This window comes from Moschus berezovskii, chromosome 25 (genome assembly GCF_049115385.1).
Source record: "Moschus berezovskii isolate FMDL1 chromosome 25, NW_MosBer_1.0, whole genome shotgun sequence".
NCBI classification, from domain to species: Eukaryota; Metazoa; Chordata; class Mammalia; order Artiodactyla; family Moschidae; genus Moschus; species Moschus berezovskii.
Window position 1 is genome coordinate 23,979,067 of NC_142484.1, and position 22,949 is coordinate 24,002,015.

General features: G+C 46.9%; 1 protein-coding gene across 7 annotated transcripts in view; it reads left to right on the forward strand.

Moving 5' to 3' along the window:
* Positions 1–22,949, forward strand: part of NAV2 (neuron navigator 2) — a 429,204-nt gene that overhangs the window by 239,230 nt on the left and 167,025 nt on the right. For all 7 annotated transcript variants that reach the window (XM_055416029.2, XM_055416030.2, XM_055416032.2 and 4 more), the window contains 2 exons: positions 11,249–12,344; positions 17,380–17,492. In XM_055416029.2, coding sequence (XP_055272004.2) covers positions 11,249–12,344; positions 17,380–17,492 — 1,209 coding nt within the window. The remainder of the gene's footprint in view (positions 1–11,248; positions 12,345–17,379; positions 17,493–22,949) is intronic.

Here is a 22,949-nt window from a genome sequence, read left to right on the forward strand (position 1 = left end):
GTAACATTTTCAAGGTTCATCCCTATTGTCAGTTCAGTTCAGTCACTCAGTCGTGTCTGACTCTTTGCGTGACTCATGGACTGCAGCACTCCAGGCTTCCCTGTCCATCACCAACTCCCAGAGCTTGCTCAAAATCATGTCCATTGAGTTGGTGATAACATCCATCCAATCATCTCATCCTCTGTCATCCCCTTCTACTCCTGCCTTCAATCTTTCCCAACATCAGGGTCTTTTAAGTGAGTCAGTTCTTTGAATCAGGTGGCCAAAGTACTGGAGCTTCAGCTTCAGCATCAGTCCTTCCAGTGAATATTCAGGACTGATTTCCTTTAGGATTGACTGGTTTGATCTCCTTGCAGTCCAAGGGACTCTCAAGAGTCTTCTCTAACACCACACACAGTTCAAAAGCATCAGTTCTTTGGTGTTCAGCTTTCTTTATGGTCCAAATCTCATATCCATATATGACTATTGGAAAAACCATAGCTTTGACTAGACCGACCTTTGTTGGCAAAATAATGTCTCTGCTTTTCTACTTCCGCCCTGAGGCTGAATGTTTCTGAATTTGGAACGGTGTTAAAGGGATTGGGGTGGAGGAAGGGAAACCCAGGTGGAAGATTGATTGGTTTGATCTTCTTGCTATCCAAGGGACTTTCAAGTCTTCTCCAACACCACAGTTTCCCAAATATGCTGGCAAATTGAGTGCAGCACTTTCACAGCATCATCTTTTAGGATTCGAAATAGCTCAGCTGAAATTCCATCGCCTCCACTAACTTTGTTTGTAGTGATGCTTCCTAAGGTCCACTTGAGTTCGCACTCCAGGATGTCTGGTTCTACATGAGTGGTCACACCATTGTGATTATCTGGGTCCTTAAGATCTTTTTTGAACTGTGGTGTTGGAGAAGACTCTTGAGAGTCCCTTGGACTGCAAGGAGATCCAACCAGTCCATTTTAAAGGAGATCAGTCCTGGGTGTTCATTGGAAGGACTGATGATAAAGCTGAAACTCCAATACTTTGGCCACTTCATGTGAAGAGTTGACTCACTGGAAAAGACTCTGATGCTGGGAGGGATTGGGGGCAGGAGGAGAAGGGGATGACAGAGAATGAGATGGCTGGATGGCATCACCGACTCGATGGACTTGAGTTTGAGTGAACTCCGGGAGTTGGTGATGGATAGGGAGGCCTGGCGTGCTGTGATTCATGGGGTCGCAGAGAGTCGGACACGACTGAGTGACTGAACTGAACTGAAGATCTTTTTTGTGTAGTTCTTCTGTGTATTCTTACCACCTCTTAATATCTTCTGCTTCTGTTAGGTTCACACCATTTCTGTCCTTTATTGTGCCCATCTTTGCATGAAACGTTCCCTTGGTGTTTCTAATTTTCTTGAAGAGATCTTTAGTATTTCCCATTCTGTTGTTTTCCTTTATTTCTTTGCATCGATCACTTCGGAAGGCTTTTTTATCTCTCCTTTCCATTCTTTGGAACTCTGCATTCAGATGGATATATCTTCCCTTTTCTCCTTTGCCTTTCACTTCTCTTCTTTTCTCAGCTATTTGTAAGGCTTCCTCAGACAACCATTTTGCTTTTTTGCTTTTCTTTTTCTTGGGGGTGGTCTTAATCACTGCCTCCTGTACAACGTCACGAATCTCCATCCATAGTTCTTCACACACTCTATCAGATCTAATCCCTTGAAACTATTTGTCACTTCCAGTGTATAATTGTAAGGGATTTGATTTAGGTCATACCTGAATGGTCTAGTGGTTTTCCCTACTTTCTTCAATTTAAGTCTGAATTTGGCAATAAGGAGTTCATGACCTGAGCCACAGTTAGCTGCCGGTGGTGTTTTTGCTGATTGTGTAGAGTTTCTCCGTCTTCGGCTGCAAAGAATATAATCAGTCTGATTTCAGTATTGGTCATCTGGTGATGTCCACGTGTAGAGTCATCTCCTGTGTTGTTGGAAGAGGGTGTTTTCTTTGACCAGGTTGTTCTCTTGGCAAAAGTCTGTTAGCCTTTGCTCCAGGTATCTCTTGACTTCATGCTTTTGCATTCTAGTTCCCTATGATGAAAAGGACAACTTCTTTTTTTTAGTGTTACTTTTAGAAGTTCTTGTACGTCTTCATAGAACCATTCAACTTCAACTTCTTCAGCATTAGTGGCTGGGGCATAGACTTGGATTACTTTGATATTGAATGGTTTGCCTTAGAAACGAACCAAGACCATTCTGTTGTTTTTGAGATTGCACCCAAGTACTGCATTTTGGACTCTTCTGTTGACTATGAGGGCTATTGCATTTATTCTAAGGGATTCTTGCCCACAGTAGCAGATATAATGGTCATCTGAATTAAATTTACTCATTCCGATTCATTTTCGTTTACTGATTCCTAAAATGTCGATGTTCACTCTTGTCATCTCCTGTTTGACCACTCCAATTTGCCTTGACTCATGGGCCTAACATTTCAGGTTCCTATGCAATATTGTTCTTTACAGTATCGGACTTGCATCACCAGTCACATCCACAACTGGGTGTTGTTTTTGCTTTGGCTCTGCCTCTTCATTCTTTCTGGAGCTATTTCTCTAATCTTCTCCAGTAGCATTTTGGGCACCTACCGACCCGGGGAGTTCATCTTTCAGTGTCATATCTTTTTGCCTTTTCATACTGTTCATGGGGTTCTCAAGGCAAGAATATTGAAGTGGTTTGCCATTCCCTTCTCCAGTGGACCACATTTTGTCAGAACTCTTCACCATGGTCCATCTGTCTTGGGTGGCCCTGCACAGCCTGGCTCATAGCTTCACTGAGTTTGACAAGGCTGTGATCCAAGTGATCAGTTTGGTTAGTTTTCTGTAATTGTGGTTTCCATTCTGTCTGCCCTCTGATGGATAAGGATAAGGGGCTTGTAGAAGCTTCCTAATGGAAGGACATCCCTACTATTGCAGGTGTCAGAATTTCCTTCCTTTTGAAGGCTGAATTAATACTCCATTGTGTATATGTGTGTGTGTGTGAGAAAGAGACATAGATCTGTCTCACACTTAGGTTATTCATTCATTCATCCAAACAGTGTCCATTGTTTATACATTGATAGACATTTGGGTTGCCTCTACCTTTTGACTATTGTGAATAGTGTTGCTATGAACCTGGGTGTACAAATATCTGTTTAAGTTCCTGTTTTCACCTCGTTCAGGTATATACTCAGGAGTGTAACTGGTAGGACATATTCTATGTTTAATTGTTTGAGGAACTGCCGTTGTGTTTTCCACAATGGCTGCACAATCTTCTATTCTCACAGTAATGCACAAGAGTTCCAATTTCTCAGCATCCTCAGAAACACGTGCTGTTTTCTTTTTTAACAAAATAATAGCCATCTTAATTGGTATGGAGTGGTATCCTCTTGTGGTTTTGGTTTGTGTTCCCTGATGACTAGTGATGTTGAACATCTTTCTGTGTGTGTATTGGTCAATTGTATATATTCTTTGCAGAAATGTCTGTTTAAGTCCCTTACCCATTTTTTATATCATGTTGTTGAGTTAAGTTCTCTATATATTCTGGATATCAGATGTATGATTTGCAGTTATTACCACTCATAGGTTATTTTTGCATTCTGTTGATTATGTCCTTTAATGCAGAAAAGTTTTTTTTAACTTTGATGAAATTCAACTTACTTGTTTTTTTGCTCCTACTTTTTGTGTCATATCCAAGAAATCACTGCCAAAATTAGTGTCATGAAGTTTTTGCCCTGTGTTTTTCCCGTGAGAGTTTTATAGTTTTAACTCATACATTTAAGTCTTTGATCCATCTTAGGTTAATTTTTTTATATGGTATAAGGTATGAACCTAGATTCATGTTTTTGCATGTGAACATCTAGTTTTCCCAGAAAATATGTTGAAAAGATGATCTTTACCCCATTGAATATTCTTGAAAATTATTTGACCATATATGCAAAGGTTTATGTCTGGTGGCTCTTGTTCATTGGTCTATATGATTGCCTTTGTCAGTATTACAGTAATGGCTTTGTAGAAAGGCTTGAAATCAGAAAGTATGAGACCGCCAACTTCATTCTCTTTCAGAATTACTTTGTCTATTCAGAGTCCCTTGAGATTCCACATGAATTTTTGTATGGATGTTTCTATTTCAACAAAAACATCTTTGGGATTTTTATTAGGGGCTAACTTAACAGAGCGACTTTAAAGAAAATATTTGTTTATATAAATCATCATTCTTATTTTCACTTGGATGTTGGGAGCCTATGGAATTATAGACACAAAACGATCCTTAGAAAGTATGGATTCAGAGCCCAGCTCCTTCTACTCCATGCCTTTCCCCTCTCTGACCACTTTTGTTGGCAATTCTCTTGACCCCTTTCTCCATCTTTCTGTACCTCCAAGGCTCCTGTCCAGGGAGGAGTGGGAAAGAAACTATATTTGAGCCCATGCCTTTAATATTAGACACTGATCATAGCAGTATTGAGAGGGCTTCTCAGGCCAGGCTGCAGAAATCCTGCAGAACCACTAGGTGGATTGAGCAAGGCCCAGTGTGTGCCTCTATGTGGTCTGGTGGCTAACATGGTTGTAGAGAAACTAACCAGAGCAACTCTGGAAATAATCTCAGCCTGTGTGGCTAGAGTCCATGTGCTCACAACAAACTAGCAAACAAAACACAAAACAAAACTGGTTTCAGTTATCCTAACAAATTTGTATACTCAAGACTGACACCTTAACAAATTATAGAAAATTGTATAGGCCCAAAATTATAGGTCCAATGATCAGACCTTTTCCTGAAGATTTAGGCTAGACCCATCCTCTGGGCAGGTTTAAAATCACAGTAGGGTGACAGGAACTAAGATCAGCTAGCCTAGATCATGTTCCCTGGGTGCCTGTTGCCCCGACCAGACCACCAACGTCTCCCTAACTAGGAAGCTGGGGACAGAAGGGACCAGGGGCCACTGCTGGTCCTCGTGGCGGAAGAGAGGAAGAAATGCTTGTTTATCTGCCTTGGACAGTATTTTCATTTAGAAAGTATTTTGGTTACTGTCAGGGAAGGTTAAAGGCTGGGTGCCAGAAAAACCAAACTTTTCCCTTCCCCACAGGAGGATTAATTCTCTCCTTAAACTCTTTTTTTAAAAACAGCCTTTTTTCTTCTTCAAAGGCCTCCTGTTTCTGCAGCATTTCAAATGAGACTTTTCCTTTTTGCGGTGGTTTGTCAGTTGACGGTGGGTGAACCTGGTGAGCTGGCCTTTTAAAGCTGAGATCAGTCCATGGTGTGGTTCTCCAGTGGTTCATCAACTCTGTTTGGGGGCCCTGTGATCAGTATTCTCAAGTACAAACTAGGGGACTTCCCTGGTGGTCCAGTGGCTAAGACTCCATACTCCTAATGTAGGGGGCTTGGGTTCGATGCCTGGTCAGGGAACTGGATCCCACATGCCGCAACTAAGAGTTCTGCTTCAGCTAAGACCTGGTATAGCAAAAAATAAAATCCAAACTAGGGCAGAATTTACCAACATCTATTACATATAATAAGTCATAAGATTTTTTAAATTTTACATATGGATATTTGGGATATTTATTGGGCATGATGTAACGTATTATTCTTATTATGTTTAGTAGTCGGAAACTTAAGACCATTATCGTTAGAATTACCTTTGGCTAAACAAGGACCTGATCATGTTCCCAGATCTGACCAATCCCCAGCAAGATGTTGGACTAAACAAATACATATAAATAAACAAAGCTCTAAAATCTGAAACCATTTCAGATTAGTTTTGAACCTAGTCCTTTTTGGGGCCTTCTGATTTAATTTCCCCTTGATTGATTGCATTTATCAAAAGAATAGGTTGAGTATAAAATAAGTATTTTAAAAATACTTATTATATGTTTTACATATAAATATTTCTGATTTAATGAAATAGTGTTTCCCCAACTTTAGTCTTTCACAAACTGTGTGTTTTGCCAAATCAGTATACCACTTGTGTTTTTGTTTCATATTTTCCTTAAATCAACTCAAATTAAATCTACATCTGAACCATCCCACGAAACTGTTGATTTATATGTGAACTGCTTGTCTTTTATGATATGCAGCAGATAAATAGGTGACTTTTAAAATATAAAAATGTTTATCCATGTGACATCAAAAATGTTCATTTCACCTCCTTCTGTGGTCCACATACCATTGTTGGGAGAATACTGGTGGTCAGAGCATTTCTTTTGTGTTTTCCTCCCTTCTCTCTCTAGAGTAATTAGAGAAGTGTTCTTCATTTTAAAGGACTCACCCCACCCTCCCCATCCCTCGCTTGTCTTCCTGGAATACCAGATTTTAATGCACTAGCAGCTCATCCAATGTTGAGTATTCCTTGGGCCTTTCCTGGCAGTCCAGTGGTCCAGGGCACAGGGGCATGGGTTTGATACCTGGTCAGGAAACTAAGATCCTGCATGCCACATGGCCAACATAAATAAATAAAAGTTTGAGTGTACCTTGACCCAGCCCGTTTTCTGCATTTACTGGTAAGGGAAATGACTGAAGGTAAAGATACACCTGTGTGTCATAGCTCGCGGTAACCATAGAACTTAGCAAGTGAACCTAGCTGTGTTCTTGGGGTCCAGCCTCTTCCGGCCTCTTGGAGACTCACTGAGATTCGAATGGAAGCAGAGTTGAAAGGACTCTGGAGAAAATCTTACCCTCTGTCTTACAAATGGGGAGACGGAGGGGCAGAGTGGTATACCTCAGATGGTACTTTCAGCTGGTAGCACACTGGCCGCTTTGCCTGCCTCCCCAGACCTCTCCTGCATTTATCTCACACACCCCGAAGCCTGGTAGGAATCACAGAAGCCTAGTGTTAGAAATGGCAGCTTTCCACCTCAGCCAAGGTCTGAGATCACCGGTGTGATACCCCAGGAATGACAGAAATGTGTCCAGTTCTGTCAAGACCTGCACAGGACTACTCATGACCTGGAGCCCCTTCACTGTTTAGGGGAAGAGATGGTGAAGGACAGGGCAGCCGGGCATACTGCTGTCCATGGGGTCACAAAGAGTCGGACACTTCTAAGCGACTGAGCAACAGCATCAACTGGCTCTGACATAATTCTAAAGTATTGATGGTCTGATGGTGCTCTGATGCCCGGTAGCACTACTCAGGGAACTTCTGTTCTAGAAAGCAGATTCAGAATCATCCCCACGGACTGTCTCTTACAGCTATAATGAGTAGCCTTGAAATGTCCCCATGATCCTATAACAAGGGGAATCCAGGCAAAACGCAGTAGAAATTCTGAAGCTCTGAGTCCTAATCCTGAGTTTGGACTGAAAGGTTTTAATAAAACCCTAATGACTGATCACAAATTTTGAGTCTCTCTTGACTTAAATGTGACTTGCAAATGTCACAACTACCAACCAACAATTCAGAAACCATTTAGTATTTTCTATGCTCTGGCAGGCTTAGGGAAACAAGGATGAGTCGGGGCAGGGGGCTGGTCTCTGCTCTGGAGGGATTCACAGACCAATGGAACAAGCCACTTCCTCCATGAAGCTCTCCCAGACTCTCCGGGGAGAATCAGGAGATCCCAATCCTGGGACCATGTACCGCCCTCTACAGCCTTGACATTACTTCTGTGCTCTGTTTTGAGGTCTGCTGCCTCTTTGAACAGTGAGTTCCTAAAAGGCAGGGGCTAACTCCAGTGTTCTTGTCTGGAGAATCCCGGGGATGGGGGAGCCTGGTGGGCTGCTGTCTCTGGGGTCGCACAGAGTCGGACACGACTGAAGCGACTTAGCAGCAGCAGCAGCAGCAGCAGCATATTCCCCGTGCCTGGTGTAAGCAGGTGGACTTCGAAATGCTTTTATAAAAAGGGAAGTTTGGACAGTGTCCTGGGGAAGGAGAGTAGGTAAAAATACCAGGTGATGATGCAAACTGGGTAGTTCATTCATCCCGAGGGTCTCAGGAAGCTTGACAAAGGACGAAGGCATTTGAGTTGGGGTTTGAAAGACGGTAGGAGTTTCTGGGAGCCATCTGGGGACACCCTGGGAAATGATTATGTATCCGTTATGCCTGCAGCATGTGAGCCCCTTCTTGCACCTGACAGCTTTCCTGAAGGAAACGCACGTCTCTGACTGGCCTACACATTTCTCTTAGACAAGTCAGGTGTCTGGCTAACTCTGGATCAGTCCCTAACTGGTTAGTAACAACTGATTTCTAGCTGTGCATGTTAAGATTTAAAATTACACAGAAACGCTTGTCAGGGGCATTTCTTGTCCAAATTATTTCAGGCAAGCTTTATAAGAGTTCCAGGGAATGTGTGGGAGCAGAGAAATCACACTGATGCACGTGCTTCTGTTCAGTAGGGAGAAGTTCTGAAACTTCTTTAGGAAAGAAGAGCAAACCTCTGATCCCGATTTGCTGTAGCTCCTATAAGGAAATTGTTGCAATCTCCGGCGCCCCACTCAAAGCCCCTTTTCTCTAGGACTTCTTTTCTACTAAGTGATAAAATGTATGTATGAATTATATGAATTATCTGTTCCTCCCTGCTAGAGTGTAACATCCATGAAGGCAGGGATCTCGGTGTTGTCATTGATGTATCCTAGTGCCTAGAACAATGTGTGGCATATACTAGGCACTCATTAAATTTGTTTTTAATTTTTAGAAAATGATTGTTTTTGGCTGCTCTGGGTCTTCATTGCGACACGTGGGCTCTTCATTGCCGTCCTCAGGCTTTCTCTGGTTGTGGCAAATGGGGGCTGCTCTCTAGCTGCGGCATGCAGGCTGTCATTGCCGTGTCTTCTCATGACGCGGCGCACGAACCCTGGAGCATGGGAGCTTCAGAAGTGCAGCAGGAGGGCTCTCTAGGAAGTACGGCAGGCGGACTCTCTAGCTGTGGCTCAAGTTTAGTTGCCCCGCCACATGTGGGATCTTAGTTCCCAGACCACGGAGGGAACCTGTGTCCCCTGCACTGGCAGAGGAATTCTTAATTACTGGGCCAGCAGGGACGGCCCGTCTTTGAATGTTGATGTGAATGAATTTACTGAGTGTATGAGTGAATATTCTGAGTGTACAAATGAGTGAATAATTCTGCCCCAGATCTGAGCCCAAGTAAAGGGAAGGACAGCGGTCCTGAGAGAGTGGAACTCGCGACTGGAGGGTCACTGCTGCCCTCCAGGGAGCTGGCCTCCATGGCATAGGCTGCCTCCTATCCAGTGGCTGGGCTGGTTTGTCCCCTACCATGGACATCATGAATATACTCAAGCAGTAGAAGAGGTAGATGCCCTGAAGTCCTCTGGTCATCTAAGTGGCTGTCATTTAAACGTGTTCTTTATCGCGGGAGGTAGCTGGGATGCAGTCCCAAAGAGCACTGTGTCAGGAGACCTGAGTCCAAATCCCACACTGGACCATCTCCAGTGGAGTGATGGAAGGTCAGTCATTAGCCCTCTCCAAGCCTCAGTCTCCCCACTCGTCAGACGGGGGCAGGGAGCCCCTCTTCTCAGAGTGCCTAGCACGATACCTCCTGAGCCCGGGAGGCCCTCCACGAGCAGCGTGTCCCACACGAGGAGACCCTCCAAGGGGCTGTTGGTGTGGGTGGGTTCCGCGAGCCTGTTTCCCAGCCAGTCCCCAGCTCTCCCCAGGAAAAGATCCAGCAACGCGCCATGCGTTTTGTAAGGGAGGATTGCACAGCAGCCCCCACTCCAAACCCAAATCCCCGGGAAGTCAGGAAGATGTATGTGTTTTAAAACATTGGGAGGTCTGCATTGGATCACCCCGGAGCCGTGGCTTCCCCCCCACACCCCCCCGGAGCAGCTGAGAGGGAAGGAGGCCAGTTCATGAGCCGGGAGTGCTCCCGGCTCGTGTCCCACAAGGGGCTGCCTTTCCTCGGGTTTGGCGGCCGTTGACTTTTAAATCATAAAAAGCCGCTCTTATATACAGTTTACTCTGCTGCTCCAAGGCGGTGGAACGTAGGTATTTAAAAAGGGAAAAAAAAAAAACAGAAGAAGCAGCCGTTAATCCCGCCAGGCTTCTGGGCACTGGAGCAGTTGCGGATGACAAAAGTTAATTAGAAACATGAGCAGTTTAACCGAAAACACTTGTGACAATCGGAAGGACAGCCTCTCGGGTTGGAGAAGTTTTCCTAGGGAATCGTTGCGGGAGAAAGTGACTGCGGCCAGGTAAGTCGTGTCCCTGTGACTCTGCAGGGGGGCGGGGTCACGGGCTCTTTGGGGGCCGAGGTGCTGCACCCTGTCTGTGCTGGGTGGGCGTGGTCGTGGGTGGGTGCCGGGATGGGCTCGCAGGCCTGTCCCGGCCCCCTTCCCTCTGACAGCTGCCCCGACGTGGAGGATGGCGCTGTGTGGCTCTGCCTGCTGCCTGAGCAAGGGAGCTCTGGCGTTCAGGTCATCAATCTGGGCTGCCTCAGTGCCTAGCAGAGCTCCAGTTTGGAACCCGCCCGTCTCCGAATAATTCCAGTTCTAATTTGGAAATATTTTGAGGCTTTTCTGAGAAAAGAGGCTGGCCGGGGAACTACACCCTGTGTGCCAAGGGGAAGCCTTGACTTTCAGATAACCTGCGTGTTTTCCCGCTGACGGTGAAGCCTCGTGCTTAGTTCATACTCTTAAGCTCCAAAGCCTTTTTTAAACTTCAGCCTGCATCACGTTGGTAACTCTTTTAGAAGTGCCAACATAGGGAACACATATATGCTTTGATGGGATTTAGCAATTTCTGTGGGTAATTACGTCTGTCAAGATTATCCTTGGTTTCTCTTTTTTCTGGATTTTTTTTTTTTTTTTTGGAATCTGTTCTGTGTTAATGTCTCTGGTACATTGTTTACTTCAAGTTGGATAATCCTCGATTGTTTGTCTCTGCAACATTGTTTTCTTAAAGTTGGATAATCCTCCATTGTTTCCCTTTAGTTGAAAAAAGGGGTTATGGGTTGAATCATTCAAGACAGGAGATATTTCTTGTACCATTCCCACACAATGTGTGGATTTTTGTTTGTTTTCCCATGAAGTGTGTGCTTAATTCTGCCACGTGTATATGGATGTTAAGGTTGGTGTGCACTCACACAGCATATGCCAAAATGTGCGGGGCGGGGGCGGGTGAGCGGGGGAGGATGTGAACAGTGCCTGATGGAGCTTAGGAGGTCAAGGTGGAATTTAAACTGAGACTCAGGTAGTGGAGCTGCATGGCATCCGGGTTGGAGCGATCGGCCGTGGAGCCGTGGCCGATGCCCCCTCGTGATGAGTGCAGGTCCATGCATGTAACTCAGGTCTCCCTCTCTTCCCTGTCTCCACAGAGCCTTTGGCGAGCCCGGCATCCTCCCACCCCGCAATGAGCGAAGATGCCCCCGCTGCTTTGGAGGGAGGTGGCGGGTGTGGGCCTGCTAGCGGCGGCGCCTCCTCGGCCATCCCCCAGCCCGGCTCGGCCTCCAAGCCCTGGCGCAGCAAGTCGGTCAGCGTGAAGCACAGCGCCGCGGCCGCCGCGCTGTCGGTCAAGCCGCCCACGCCCGAGGCCCCCCGGCCCGCCCCCGAAGCCCTGAAGCCGGCCCCCAACAATCAGAGGTCCATGCTGGAGAAACTCAAACTTTTCAACAGCAAGGGGGCTTCCAAGGCGGGCGAGGGCCCAGGGTCGCGGGACACGAGCTGCGAGCGGCTGGAGATCCTGCCCAGCTTCGAGGAGAGCGAAGAGATGGAGGCGGGCGGCCGCCCGCTGTCTGCCGCCGGCCCCCCGTCCAACAGCCCCAAGATCGCCCTCAAGGGCATCGCCCAGAGGACTTTCAGCCGGGCGCTGACCAACAAGAAGAGCTCCCCGAAAGGCAGCGAGAAGGAAAAGGAGAAGCAACAGCGCGAGAAGGAGAAAAGCAAGGACCTCACCAAGAGAGCCTCGGTGACAGAGAGGCCGGACCTCAAAGAGGGGCCGAGAGAAGACCCCAGCGGGGCCGCCGTGACCGAGATGCCCAAAAAGTCCTCCAAGATCGCCAGCTTCATCCCCAAAGGGGGGAAGCTCAACAGTGCCAAGAAGGAGGCCTCGGCCCCTTCCCACAGCGGGATACCAAAACCAGGGATGAAAAGCATGCCCGGGAAATCCCCAAGTGCCCCCACGCCTTCCAAGGACGGGGAGCGGGCCCGGGGTGGGAAGCCGAGCTCGGGGCTCCCCCAGCAGAAGCCCCCGCTGGACGGCAGGCACTCCAGCTCCTCCTCCAGCCTGGCGTCCTCGGAAGGAAAAGGCCCCGGAGGGACCGGCCTGAACCACAGCATCAGCAGCCAGACTGTCAGTGCGTCCGTGGGGACCACCCAGACCACGGGAAGCAATACTGTCAGTGTCCAGCTACCTCAGCCCCAGCAGCAATACAGCCACCCCAACACTGCCACCGTGGCGCCTTTCCTGTACAGGTAGGAGCGGCTGCCCACCTCCCCGGCCCTGCCCAGCCCTGGGCAAGGGGTCTTCGGGGGCAGGGGTCTTGCGGGAACATTGAGGCAGACAGCTCAAGGACCCCATGATCAGCTCCTGATAGAGACCTACATGGTGTGCTTGAGGGACAGTTAATTCAGTGCGGCTGGAGCGTGGGGGTAGGTTAGAAAGCTAAAGAGTGGAAGGAAAATGTGAGTGATCCTCAGATGCAGAGGAGTGGCCCAGGCACACGGGGACCCAGGGGCTTGGCAGAAGCAGCCTGAACAATAGCTAGGAGGGTGGTTTGGTTTCACTGGACAGGCTTCAAGGTCAGTCCTAAAGCATCCTGAATGTACTTTAAACGATGAAACACAAAACCACCTTGCTGAGCAACTGAGATTTCTCACAGAGAGGCTTATCTTGAACTTTCAGAACCTCACGGTTTGTTACCCCATTGCACGTCTTTTTCTTCTTTTCTTCTAAAAATTTTTTTTATTTTTATTTTTTGGCCACACTGTGTGGATTGCGGGTTCCCCAACCAGAGATTGAATCCAGGCCACAGCCGTGAAAGCCCGGAATTCTAACCGCTAGGTAACCAGGGAACTCAAATATTTTTTCAGTCCCTGCTGTGTGCTGGGATTTTTCAGAGGGGAGATCAGGATGAGGAAGAAGGGTGGCCATACTGAAGGACTAGTTCTAGAAGAACCAGAGAACCTGGGTTGTATTTGGGGTGACAAGCCTGGATGTTTCCACCCTCAGTCCCTCTGCCTGTCTCTGATGGCACATCCAGGGGACCACAGGAGACCACGGGGAGCCCGGTGCTGTTGTTCTGGGGGGTTGTGGCCTGTGAGAGCCTCTGGTTACATAACACACCTGTCCAGGGTTGGGGACATCGTCTCTGTATGATGCTTGATTCTTGCGATGAGTCCTGTCTGGGTAGGTGGAAGCCACCCAGCCCTGCTCTTGGAGGATCCCAGAGCCCTGTTCAGTCTTCAGCTTGATTCTGTGCTCGAGACCTGCCGGGCAGTGGGCCACTCTGCACAGCTGAGTGATAACTAAGATCCGTCCATGGCACCAAGGGGACCGGTGGTTCAGTGTTGCAGTCCAGGCACTTCCTTTACAGCTTCTACCCAGCGTGTACACATACACACACACACAGACACATCCACAGGTGTGAGTGCACATCACGGACACTCACACGTAAATAAGGACACAAGTACACATTCGTACGTGAAGTGTGAATGCACCTATGCACGTATTCACACGTGTGCTTACATACCTGTTCATATGCACAGACTCATCCCCATACTTCCCACTTCCTCAGTCTGCCTGGTTCCCCAGTGAATTAGATGTTTCCTCTCTCTCTGCCTGAGGTGAGTTCTAGTTCTGTTACCATTCCTGTCAAGAGTTGATAGGAAGACTGGTTCAAGCGATTGATTTCAGAGGAAAGTCCACAGCATCCAGCCTGTGGGGGAAGGTCAGGCTTCTGAGGACAAGCTCTTTCCTTTTCCTTGTTCAGTCTCCCCTTCAGGGAGGGTCACACCAGATCTTTTGAAATGGGAGGTGGTCATCTTTGTATTAAATCAAGTCATCAGCTCAGCTAACAGTCCTGAGAAGGGTGCCAAGGCTTAGATAATGATTCAGCACTGGTCTCCATGCTCAACTTTTTATACAACTGTTTTCTGAACCATGGAGGCAGCTGAATTGCTTGCCGTGAAATTTTTATCATTGCGGTCACGTCGGTAGTCTTGAGGTCAGGCATATTCAGGCTGCTATTCCCAGATTTTTTATTTGCATTTTCAGAATTAAAATATGTGACAGTCTGATCATGGTCAGTTCCACTCTCTTCCTTTTTTTTCCTGGCTGTAATCATTTGAAAGATTCTAAACCATTTAACCTCTATTTTTTTTTTTTTTAATATTTCAAGATTTTTCTATAAGAGGAAAAGCTCTTGATGGTAAAGAGCTAAAGTCCAACAGACGGGAGGGAGAAAGCATCCCGTGTGTTGAACTGCACGCTTGTGTTTGTGCTCACCCCGTGTGATGTCTGTGTTCCTCCTCTGAGGTGCCTTTCCTCGGGGTGAGCCCGGGAGGAGGCTGGAGAGAAGAGCCCTGGGGTAGCAGTCAGGTTGCCTGGCTTGGTGTTTTGTTCACTTGTGCGTCCCTGGGTGGCCTTGGGACTTGGCTGCAGGCCCCGCTGCTGAGTCTGCACCACGTGTGTGCAGAAATGCAGATCATTGGATCGTTCTGACAACTCCACGAGCTGGCTCCCCTTTTTTATCCCCATTCTCCCGATAAGCAAACTGAGGCCTAGAATAATTAAATAACTTGTTCTATGTCAGAGAGCTGGTAGTCAGAAGAGCTTGTGTTTATAGCCAAGTCTCTCTACCTAAAGGGACCAAGTGCTTAACCATGAAATAGTCTTGACTCTGAGCTACTGCCTCGTGCTGAGCCTCATCTGTCAATTGAGGAGACAGGACTAGATCAGAGGATTTTAGAAACTGGTTTAGACTCCAGTGATGCTCCAGCTTCTCTCTCAAGTTTACAGCTCACTGTTTATTACATGACAGTGCTCCCCCTAGAACCTCTCATGTTGGTGATGTCACCAAGAGAAGAAGGAAAACAAATCATTTAAAAAAAAAAATCACTCGGAATGAACTATAGTTACCAATTCAGAAGACACACTGGACACCTCTGTTGCTTTATACTTCGCTAAGTGCTTTTGTGAACTCTGGGAGTTGGTGATGGACAGGGAGGCCTGGCGTGCTGTGATTCATGGGGTCACAAAGAGTCGGACACGACTGAGCGACTGAACTGAACTGAAGTGCTTTTGTGTGGTTTCACCTGTGAGTTTTGTAGCAGCCAGGGGAGGTCGCTGTTGTAATCCCATGTCCAGATAAGGGTCCAGCCTCTCTACAAGGTGCAGTGATTTACTGAGATGTACGTGGCTATCAAGTAATAGACTGCAGACTCCAGCCAGCTCAATGTTCAGTCCTCCAAGTCCAATGCTCCTTCTCTCACCCAGAAACTTTCTAGACTTAAAAACTCATTTATCCATTCAGCCCACCCTCCCTGAGTGCCTGCTTAGCATATGAATTGGAGCAGAGTGTTCTTAAATGCCCACATCAAAAGAGCCAGTCTTAGCCTTCAGAGAGCTCTTAATCTAGTGGAGTAAAGGTTTATTAATTAGATCTCATTGTAATAAGGAGACATCAGGAGAACAGAAGGTGGAGCCATCCGCTGGCCAAGAATTGGGGAAAGCTTCCAAACCAAGATGACATGGGGACTGTGCCTTCAAGGCAGATCAGGAGCAAACTAGGGAAGAAAGAAAGAGAGCCTTCAGTCAAAGGGCACGGTGACCACAGAGACAAAATTGTGAAGGGCTGGGTATGAGCTGGGACTGGAGAGAAGCCACATGTGGGTGGAGCACAGGGTAGGGCCGTGTGTAAGGGCAGGAGAGCCAGGAGACGGGTTGGAAATGAAGGAGGAAGAATCCTGTGATGTAGGGCATCTTCTATCACAATAAGGACTTTAGATCTCATTCTGTGGGCAATACACCATTAGAGACCTTTAATCAAAAGATGAAAGATCACATCGGGGTCCCCAAGGTCAGTGGACAATAGAATGGGGAGTGGACAAGACCTGGAAACAGTCTAAACAGAGATCACAGTGCAGGTGCCTGCTTGGGCCCGCAAAGGCGATACCACAGACATAGCACCCTGAGTGGTTCAGGGTGAATGGGACTCCAGGAAAGGGAACCTCACGCCTCCCCAGAGGGGACCGCCACCACTGTTCACCAGCAGGTGGCGCCCTGCAAGAAAGTGAGCTCAGTCCTTCCAGACTTGTTTTTACTGAGAAAAGGACAGAAATCCAGATTTTCTTTGGTGACTTCTCTCCAGTTTTAAATGTGGACATGAATTCAGAAGCTTTAAAAGATACTAGGCAGACCAGTAAGAATCAATCCGTGGGCTGGTTTCTATACCTGGCTGTCATTTGTAAGCTCTGTGGCTGGAGGCAGTATACCTGTTCACTGGCCTGGGCAGAGATGGCGAAAGCTTGGATTCTGGTCAAAGGAAGGAGAGGAACACAGAGAGCGTGGAAACCCTTTAAATTCAGAGATGATGGGAATGGGGAACCGATGGCCTCAGTAGGAAGGCACAGGTCGGGGGAATGTAGATGGATGATGTGGGGCTTATCTGTGTATCCCCCAGTCTGTTTTAGGCATTTCACATTCTTGGCAAACACTTTCTTCATAGAGAGTGAAATCTGGTTGAATTAGCTGAGGATGCCGATGAATGAATAACATTACACCCAGGGTTATGTATCCGAATGTAATTATATTTGCCTGGCACGCCTGAATAAGCAGAGGTAATTGTGGTTAGAGCACATTGCTTGATTGTCTCGATTTGCTTGACAAATAAGGGCATGGAGAAGGTTTGGGGAAGTACAGATTTCAGTCAAGTGTTGAAATAATGATCAGTGAGACCTTTCATCTCAGGAGATCTGAGCTCTGAGTCAGACCTGGAGGGCAAACACACCTGCTTGGCACCCACTCCTGGCCAGTTGTACAGTCACCTCTCCAGAGACAGCCGTGTCAGGAGGATTTGGGGGGGGGGGGCGGTGCATGGGGCTGCCAGTGGAATCATCTTCATGCTTGGCTTGCTGGCACTGCTGGTTACTTAGAAGTGGCTCTTTGGCACAGGTTAAATGATCCAAACCACCGGGTACTTGCCAGCCTTTTGCTGGCTAGATCTAGCTCCTCAAAGGGGACACAGAGACGCGTTCCCCAGTGAAAGATTGCAGACCCTCCATTTGGGTGATGAATATTTCATCTTCTACACTTCGGTGGTTCTCTCTGTTTCTGGGACATTGCTCCACATGCACCGATGAATTATTTAGAGTCTGTCTGCGGGTCTGCCCTGTTCTAAAGCTTCTCACCAAAGGAGGTGCTCACATGGGTTGTGATTGGAGCACCGTGGTCCAGACGGGGTAGTTACTGCTTTGTGACAAGTATGTCTGCTTTGGTTTGTGTGTGAAGGTCCCAGACAGACACCGAAGGGAATGTTACTGCCGAATCCAGCTCAGGGGGTGTGACCATGGAGCCCAGCCACTACACCAAGAGTGGACAGCCCGCCCTGGAGGAACTCACTGGTGAGTACGGAGCCCTGGAACTTCCCTGTCTCTGGGAGGTGAGGCCTCCCAAGCAACCACCGCTGGAAGGGCCAAACCCAGCTGGACGTGAAGCTGCTTCACTGTTGCATTGATTGATGAGCCAAACTGATTTTCCGTCTTCCTGCTTCCTTTTTTTTCCCCCTCTTCTGTCTCTCACAGTCTATTCCCTCTTTCCCAGACTGTAAAAAGTCTTTTACCTGTTGGTGAATTCTGCTTTAAGCCGTACTCCACCCCACTCACGTAGGGGCTCTGGGCTTGGGACACTTCACTCTGAATCTCCTTGTTCACTCTTCAGATAGAGTTGCTTTCCAAAAAGAGTTAGAACTGTAAAATGTATTGACTTTTCAAATTTCCTTTCTAGAAGCACTGATTGGAAATTGTTCTGAGCATGCTCAGACAGTTGGAAAGATTTCAGCATATTTCTTTTACCAAAAACAAAAGTCTAAATTTTATTTAAATGTGACCTCGACAAGGAGCGGCTTCCCTCATCATTCAGATGGTGTTAAGGAATCTGCCTGCAGTGTACGAGACCGGGGTTTGATCCCCAGTTCGGGAAGATCCCCTGGAGAAGGGAATGGCAAGCCACTCCTGTGTTCTTGCTTGGAGAATTTGATGGACAGAGGAGCCTGGCGGGCTACAGTCCATAGGGTCACAAAGAGTCAGACACAACTGAGCGACTAACACTTTCACTAGACAGGAATGATGATTAAAGGATGTCATATCATATAAAAACATAAAATCTTCTTGGCATACAGTTAGTCCCACAAGTATTTATTAGTGTTATGCTGTCACAGTGTTCATTTAAAGAAACAGAAGTAGCATCCGAATTGAATTCCTGCTGCAGTGCATTCTGGGCCACCACTTTCTCTGGGCCTTATCCCTGTTCCCAGCTCTGTGCCCTAGGTTCCAGCAACTTCTAATCAGGGAAGTGAGTAGTAAGCCACATATTTAGCAGTGGCTGTGTTACTCTTTGCGTATCACACCACTTCCTGGGTTGGGTTAAAAACTGAGTCCATGTTTAAAATCCGTTTATTAGACTGTCTATGACCCCACCATTTTAATAGCCACAGCACAGGGGTGGGGTTGGTATGCAGCCCATATGATCGACTCGTCCACCCATTTGACGATTAACTCTGAGTTCACTTCAGAGGATCTGAGAGGTTTAGCTCTTTCCCTCTGGCTCTGCTGGCTGGGCACATTGAGGAGACAGAGAAGTTCCCAGCCATTTGTAAGTGATCCATCTTGCAGTGGTTTGGGGCCCTACATTTGGGATTGATTTGACGTTTCTTTCTCTCTCAGGTTTTAGCTCCCTTGCATGTGAGAAGCTGGATGGTGCAGGAAAAGGGTCAGCTCTCAGGAGAAGGGTATGGAGGTTAATGACTACTCAGGTCTCCACACACATTCCAGATCATGTTCATATGTGCACACATCAAAAGAGCCAGGCCAGTGATTCAGCAGCTGGCATGGGTCAGACGTGTGTCTTGTGGAGGAGTATGGATTCATGTCAGACCCAGGGGCTCAGTGAAATTTACATCTGAGAAGTGAAAGCAGCAGCCGGAGACCATTCCACATAACACTTAAATTTCAGAGGGACGGATGGCAGCCTGTGATCTTTTCAGTCCTTTTTCTTTTTCTCCCCATGTCTCCTGTGTATCAAGGACGGAAACCAAGCGAGAGCTCAGAAAGCCTGAGATGCTGTCAGTGGGTTTGGAGACCAGAACTGTGCAGCCAGTCATGGCTAATCAAGCGCTCTTCGGTGTGAAGTCGAAGGGTTTTAGTTGCTAAGGAAACTTTTCTGAATCAGGATGACCTGTCTTTACATTTAAACACTGAAACTCACACGTATGGCTGTGTCATGTGTGTGAATAGTTTTGTGGAGACACTACACAATAGCGTGTATGTATGAGGTTGAATTCAGCTATCTACAGCCAATCCCTTGAAATGACCACAAGTGTGCGTGTCTAGGAATTGCCATTTATGAGACTCTTTGATCTATTGCTTAGTTCTTTCTACTTATGCAAGTAGGTGGATTGTTCCATGGTGCTCTGTCATTCACACAGAGTTACAGGTGAGATATGCATCAGATTGTAGCGTTAGGAGGAACCACATCCACTTATTATCCAGTCCACGAACCCCTTCTGTCATTCACTGATGAGCTGTCTTTCAGTCTCTCTGGAATACTTCTTGAGATGGAAAAGCTATTCCTTCATGAGGCAGCCCTTCCATACCTAGTTGGCTTTAACTGATAATGGAGTCTTTTATCCGTCCATTTCTAAATCGCTGGACATAACCCAGCCTCCTGAAGCTCACAGATAGTTTCCATTCCTTTCCTGCAGCAGCGTGTCCCCTAGCCTCCCTCTTCCAAGGAAAAACTCCCTATCTGTGTTCCTCGTGGTAGCACCCTGCCATCCTCACGTCCGCTCTGTGTGATCAGAACGTGCTGTTCTCTCCATCGGAGCGCCTGGCTTGGGGGGGGACTGCCCTGGGCAGTTGAGGAGAGTCACAGGTAAACATGGAATAGTTCATCGTAGATGGGCTTCAAGGGCCCAGTTGTTTCCCCTGGGGCATGCTGTGTGTTTATTTTGTTCAGACAATGAGTTGGGACGGAGATCTTATACTAAGCCCATCTTCCAGCATGCAGAATGGGCAGTTTGAAACATCATCACCTGAGCAAGGCAGATGGATTACTAGTCTGTGCTTCTCCATTGCCCTTGGAATCTTTGAGGGGAGCATATATTTCCCAGTGGGACTCCTTGGGGGAAATAGTGCATTCAGATTCAATGAGCCCGGCATTTAAGTGGTGAAACTCCTTTGTGTGGTTCTATCATGTGTGTGGCTGTACGGTGAATGATTTTATGGAGACACTATGTAGTAGCTTGTAAGTATGAGGTTGAAGCCAGCTTTTCTACAGCCAGTTCCTTGAAATGACAACAAATGGATGTATTTAGGGATGGACGTTTATGGGACTATTTGATCAGTTGCTTAGGGATATCATGTGTCATCTGACCCTTCTAACCTAAGGGAAGGGCTTTTATCCCCATTTTACAGATGACATTCAGAGAGGATAAGTGAGTTGTCCAAGGTCAAGTGGCTAATAAGTGGCAGTGCCGCTGTGCGAACCTTCTTCTGTTGGGAGTGAAAAATCTATCCTTTCTCTTTCACCCTCCACTGACCAAATGTTTTTGGGGCAATAAATCTTTCTTGAGCGTATCTAGATTTGTGTGGGGGTGACCAAGAATAAAGGTGAGTTACCACTCTGTGTCAGAGACCTTTGTCTTACGAGACTTAACACAGGCAAATGTGTCATTAAGACGTCATTAGAGATGTGGACATATACAGACCTGCCTCAGAGACATTACCAGTTTGGTTCCAGACCACTGCAATGAAGTAAAGATTGCAAGAAGGCAGGTCACACAAATGTTCTTGGTTTTCCGGCACACTTCTCTGGTGGCTCAGCGGGTTAAGAACCCACCTGCCAATGCAGGAGATGTAGGTTCGATCCCAGGCATGATGCCCTGGAGAAGGAAATGGCTACCCACTCTAGTATTGTTGCCTGGGAAATCCCATGGACAGAACTGCCTGGCTGGCCAGAGTCCACAGGGTCGCAAAAGAGTCGGACACGACTGAGCGACTAAACAATAGTACATGAAAAACTGTATTTACACTATATTCTAGTCTGTTAAGTATGCAGTAACATTATGTCTAAAAAAACAACGTACTTTTTTGAACAATGTACTTAATTGAGAAGTACTTCGTTGCTAAAAAAATGCCAGCCATTGTCTGAGCCTTCAGTGAGTCACAGTCTTTTTTGCTGGTGGAGGGTTGGAAATGTTGGCAGAATCACCAAAGCGTGACCCAGAGATAGAGTGAGCTTGGAAAAACAGCGCCGACAGACGCGGTCGAAGCAGGGTTGCCACAAACCTTCAATCTGTAAAGATCACAGTATCAGCAAAGCACAAGGGAACAAGGTATGCCTGTAAATAAAGTTATTGTACTGTTGTGCATGATTAAGTTAATGAATGAAGGTAATTTGAAAACTGGTGCCTAGACATAGCTTCATAATAAATGTTCCCTGCAGGGCCTGGAGCCATCCAAAAGATCAGTACCTTTTTTTTTGGCAGCCTTTACACAGATAAAATGTGGCCAAACTGGCAGTAAAAGATATGTAATTGATGGCCCTGTGGATAGATGCAATTACATTCCTCCAGAGCCGTTAGGGGAAGGTAAAGTAGACATTCATCACTGCTTTCGTTTAAAAACATGGACATTCGTATGTACTTTAAAGAACTGGGTGGGAAATGCAGGTCTGACTACTTTTCAGATAAGGGAAAAATGCCTTTCAAATTTCTCTTGGTTAGGAGTAGGGAGAAAATTGAAAACACTAATGTTTTCAAGGCCAGAGAGTTTGCTATAGCGAATTTCTTCCATAGAATCAATCATTGAATCCAGCCTTCAGGCACCACCGTGTTGAGAATAACCTAAGAAGTGGTCATTTGTCTGGAAAGGAAAGTTAACTCTATGCCTTTTCTTAGCTGCCTGTTGCCCTGTTGATGACACTTGCTGGAAGTTCTACTTGGTGTCTGCTGTAAATCCCACTTGCTGTTGTCCCTGTGTATGTACCATATTATGTATGCAGCTTAACTTAGAAGTATTGCTCAGTACTTGAAATAGTCATCAGCTTTAAAAGACCCTTGATGGTGGTGTTCTCAGCTCTCCTGAAATTCCTCTGAGGGAAAGATGTGTGATTCCTCTCATCACTGTTGTCGTTATTCAACTTTTCCTCTCCCCCCGTAAGCCCAAACATGACAGAATGGCCAGACACCCCCAGAGCGAGGCTTCTCTGAGAGGGGGTGCAGCTTCCTAGCTTGTATGTGGCCTCTTTCTCCGGGGATGTTTGTGCCAGCTTCACTTCTCCAGACCAGGTATTTAGTGGGAAATGTTGCCCAGGAATGGAAGTGCCTTGTCCCGCGGAGAGAAGCCTGATTCTTCTCGAATGTTCCCCACTCGGCAGCACGCGCTGGCGTGATTGGGTGCTTTTGATCTGCACTTTGGGCTCTTCATTTGGTCCTACGACAGTCCATCGAGACCAGCACTATCACTGTCTTCGATTAGGACCGTGGCATCTGAAGGGTGGAGAGGGTCAGCACCTTCCTCGTGACCACTCAGCCTGGGAGGAGAGGAGCCAGAATTCGAGATGACATAACAGATCGGGCCAAGAAGGCAAACCTGTCTCTCTAGAAATATTAATGATCAATAGGTGCAGATCTTTTAGCCACTACAAATGAGCCATCTATAATGTATCAGGGCTTCCTTGGTGGCTCAGTCCTAAAGAATCTGCCTGCCGATGCAAGAGACACAGGTTTGATCCCTTCCCAGAGGAAGATCCCACATGCCTCGGAGCAACGAAGCCCAGAAACCACAGCTACTGCAGCCTGC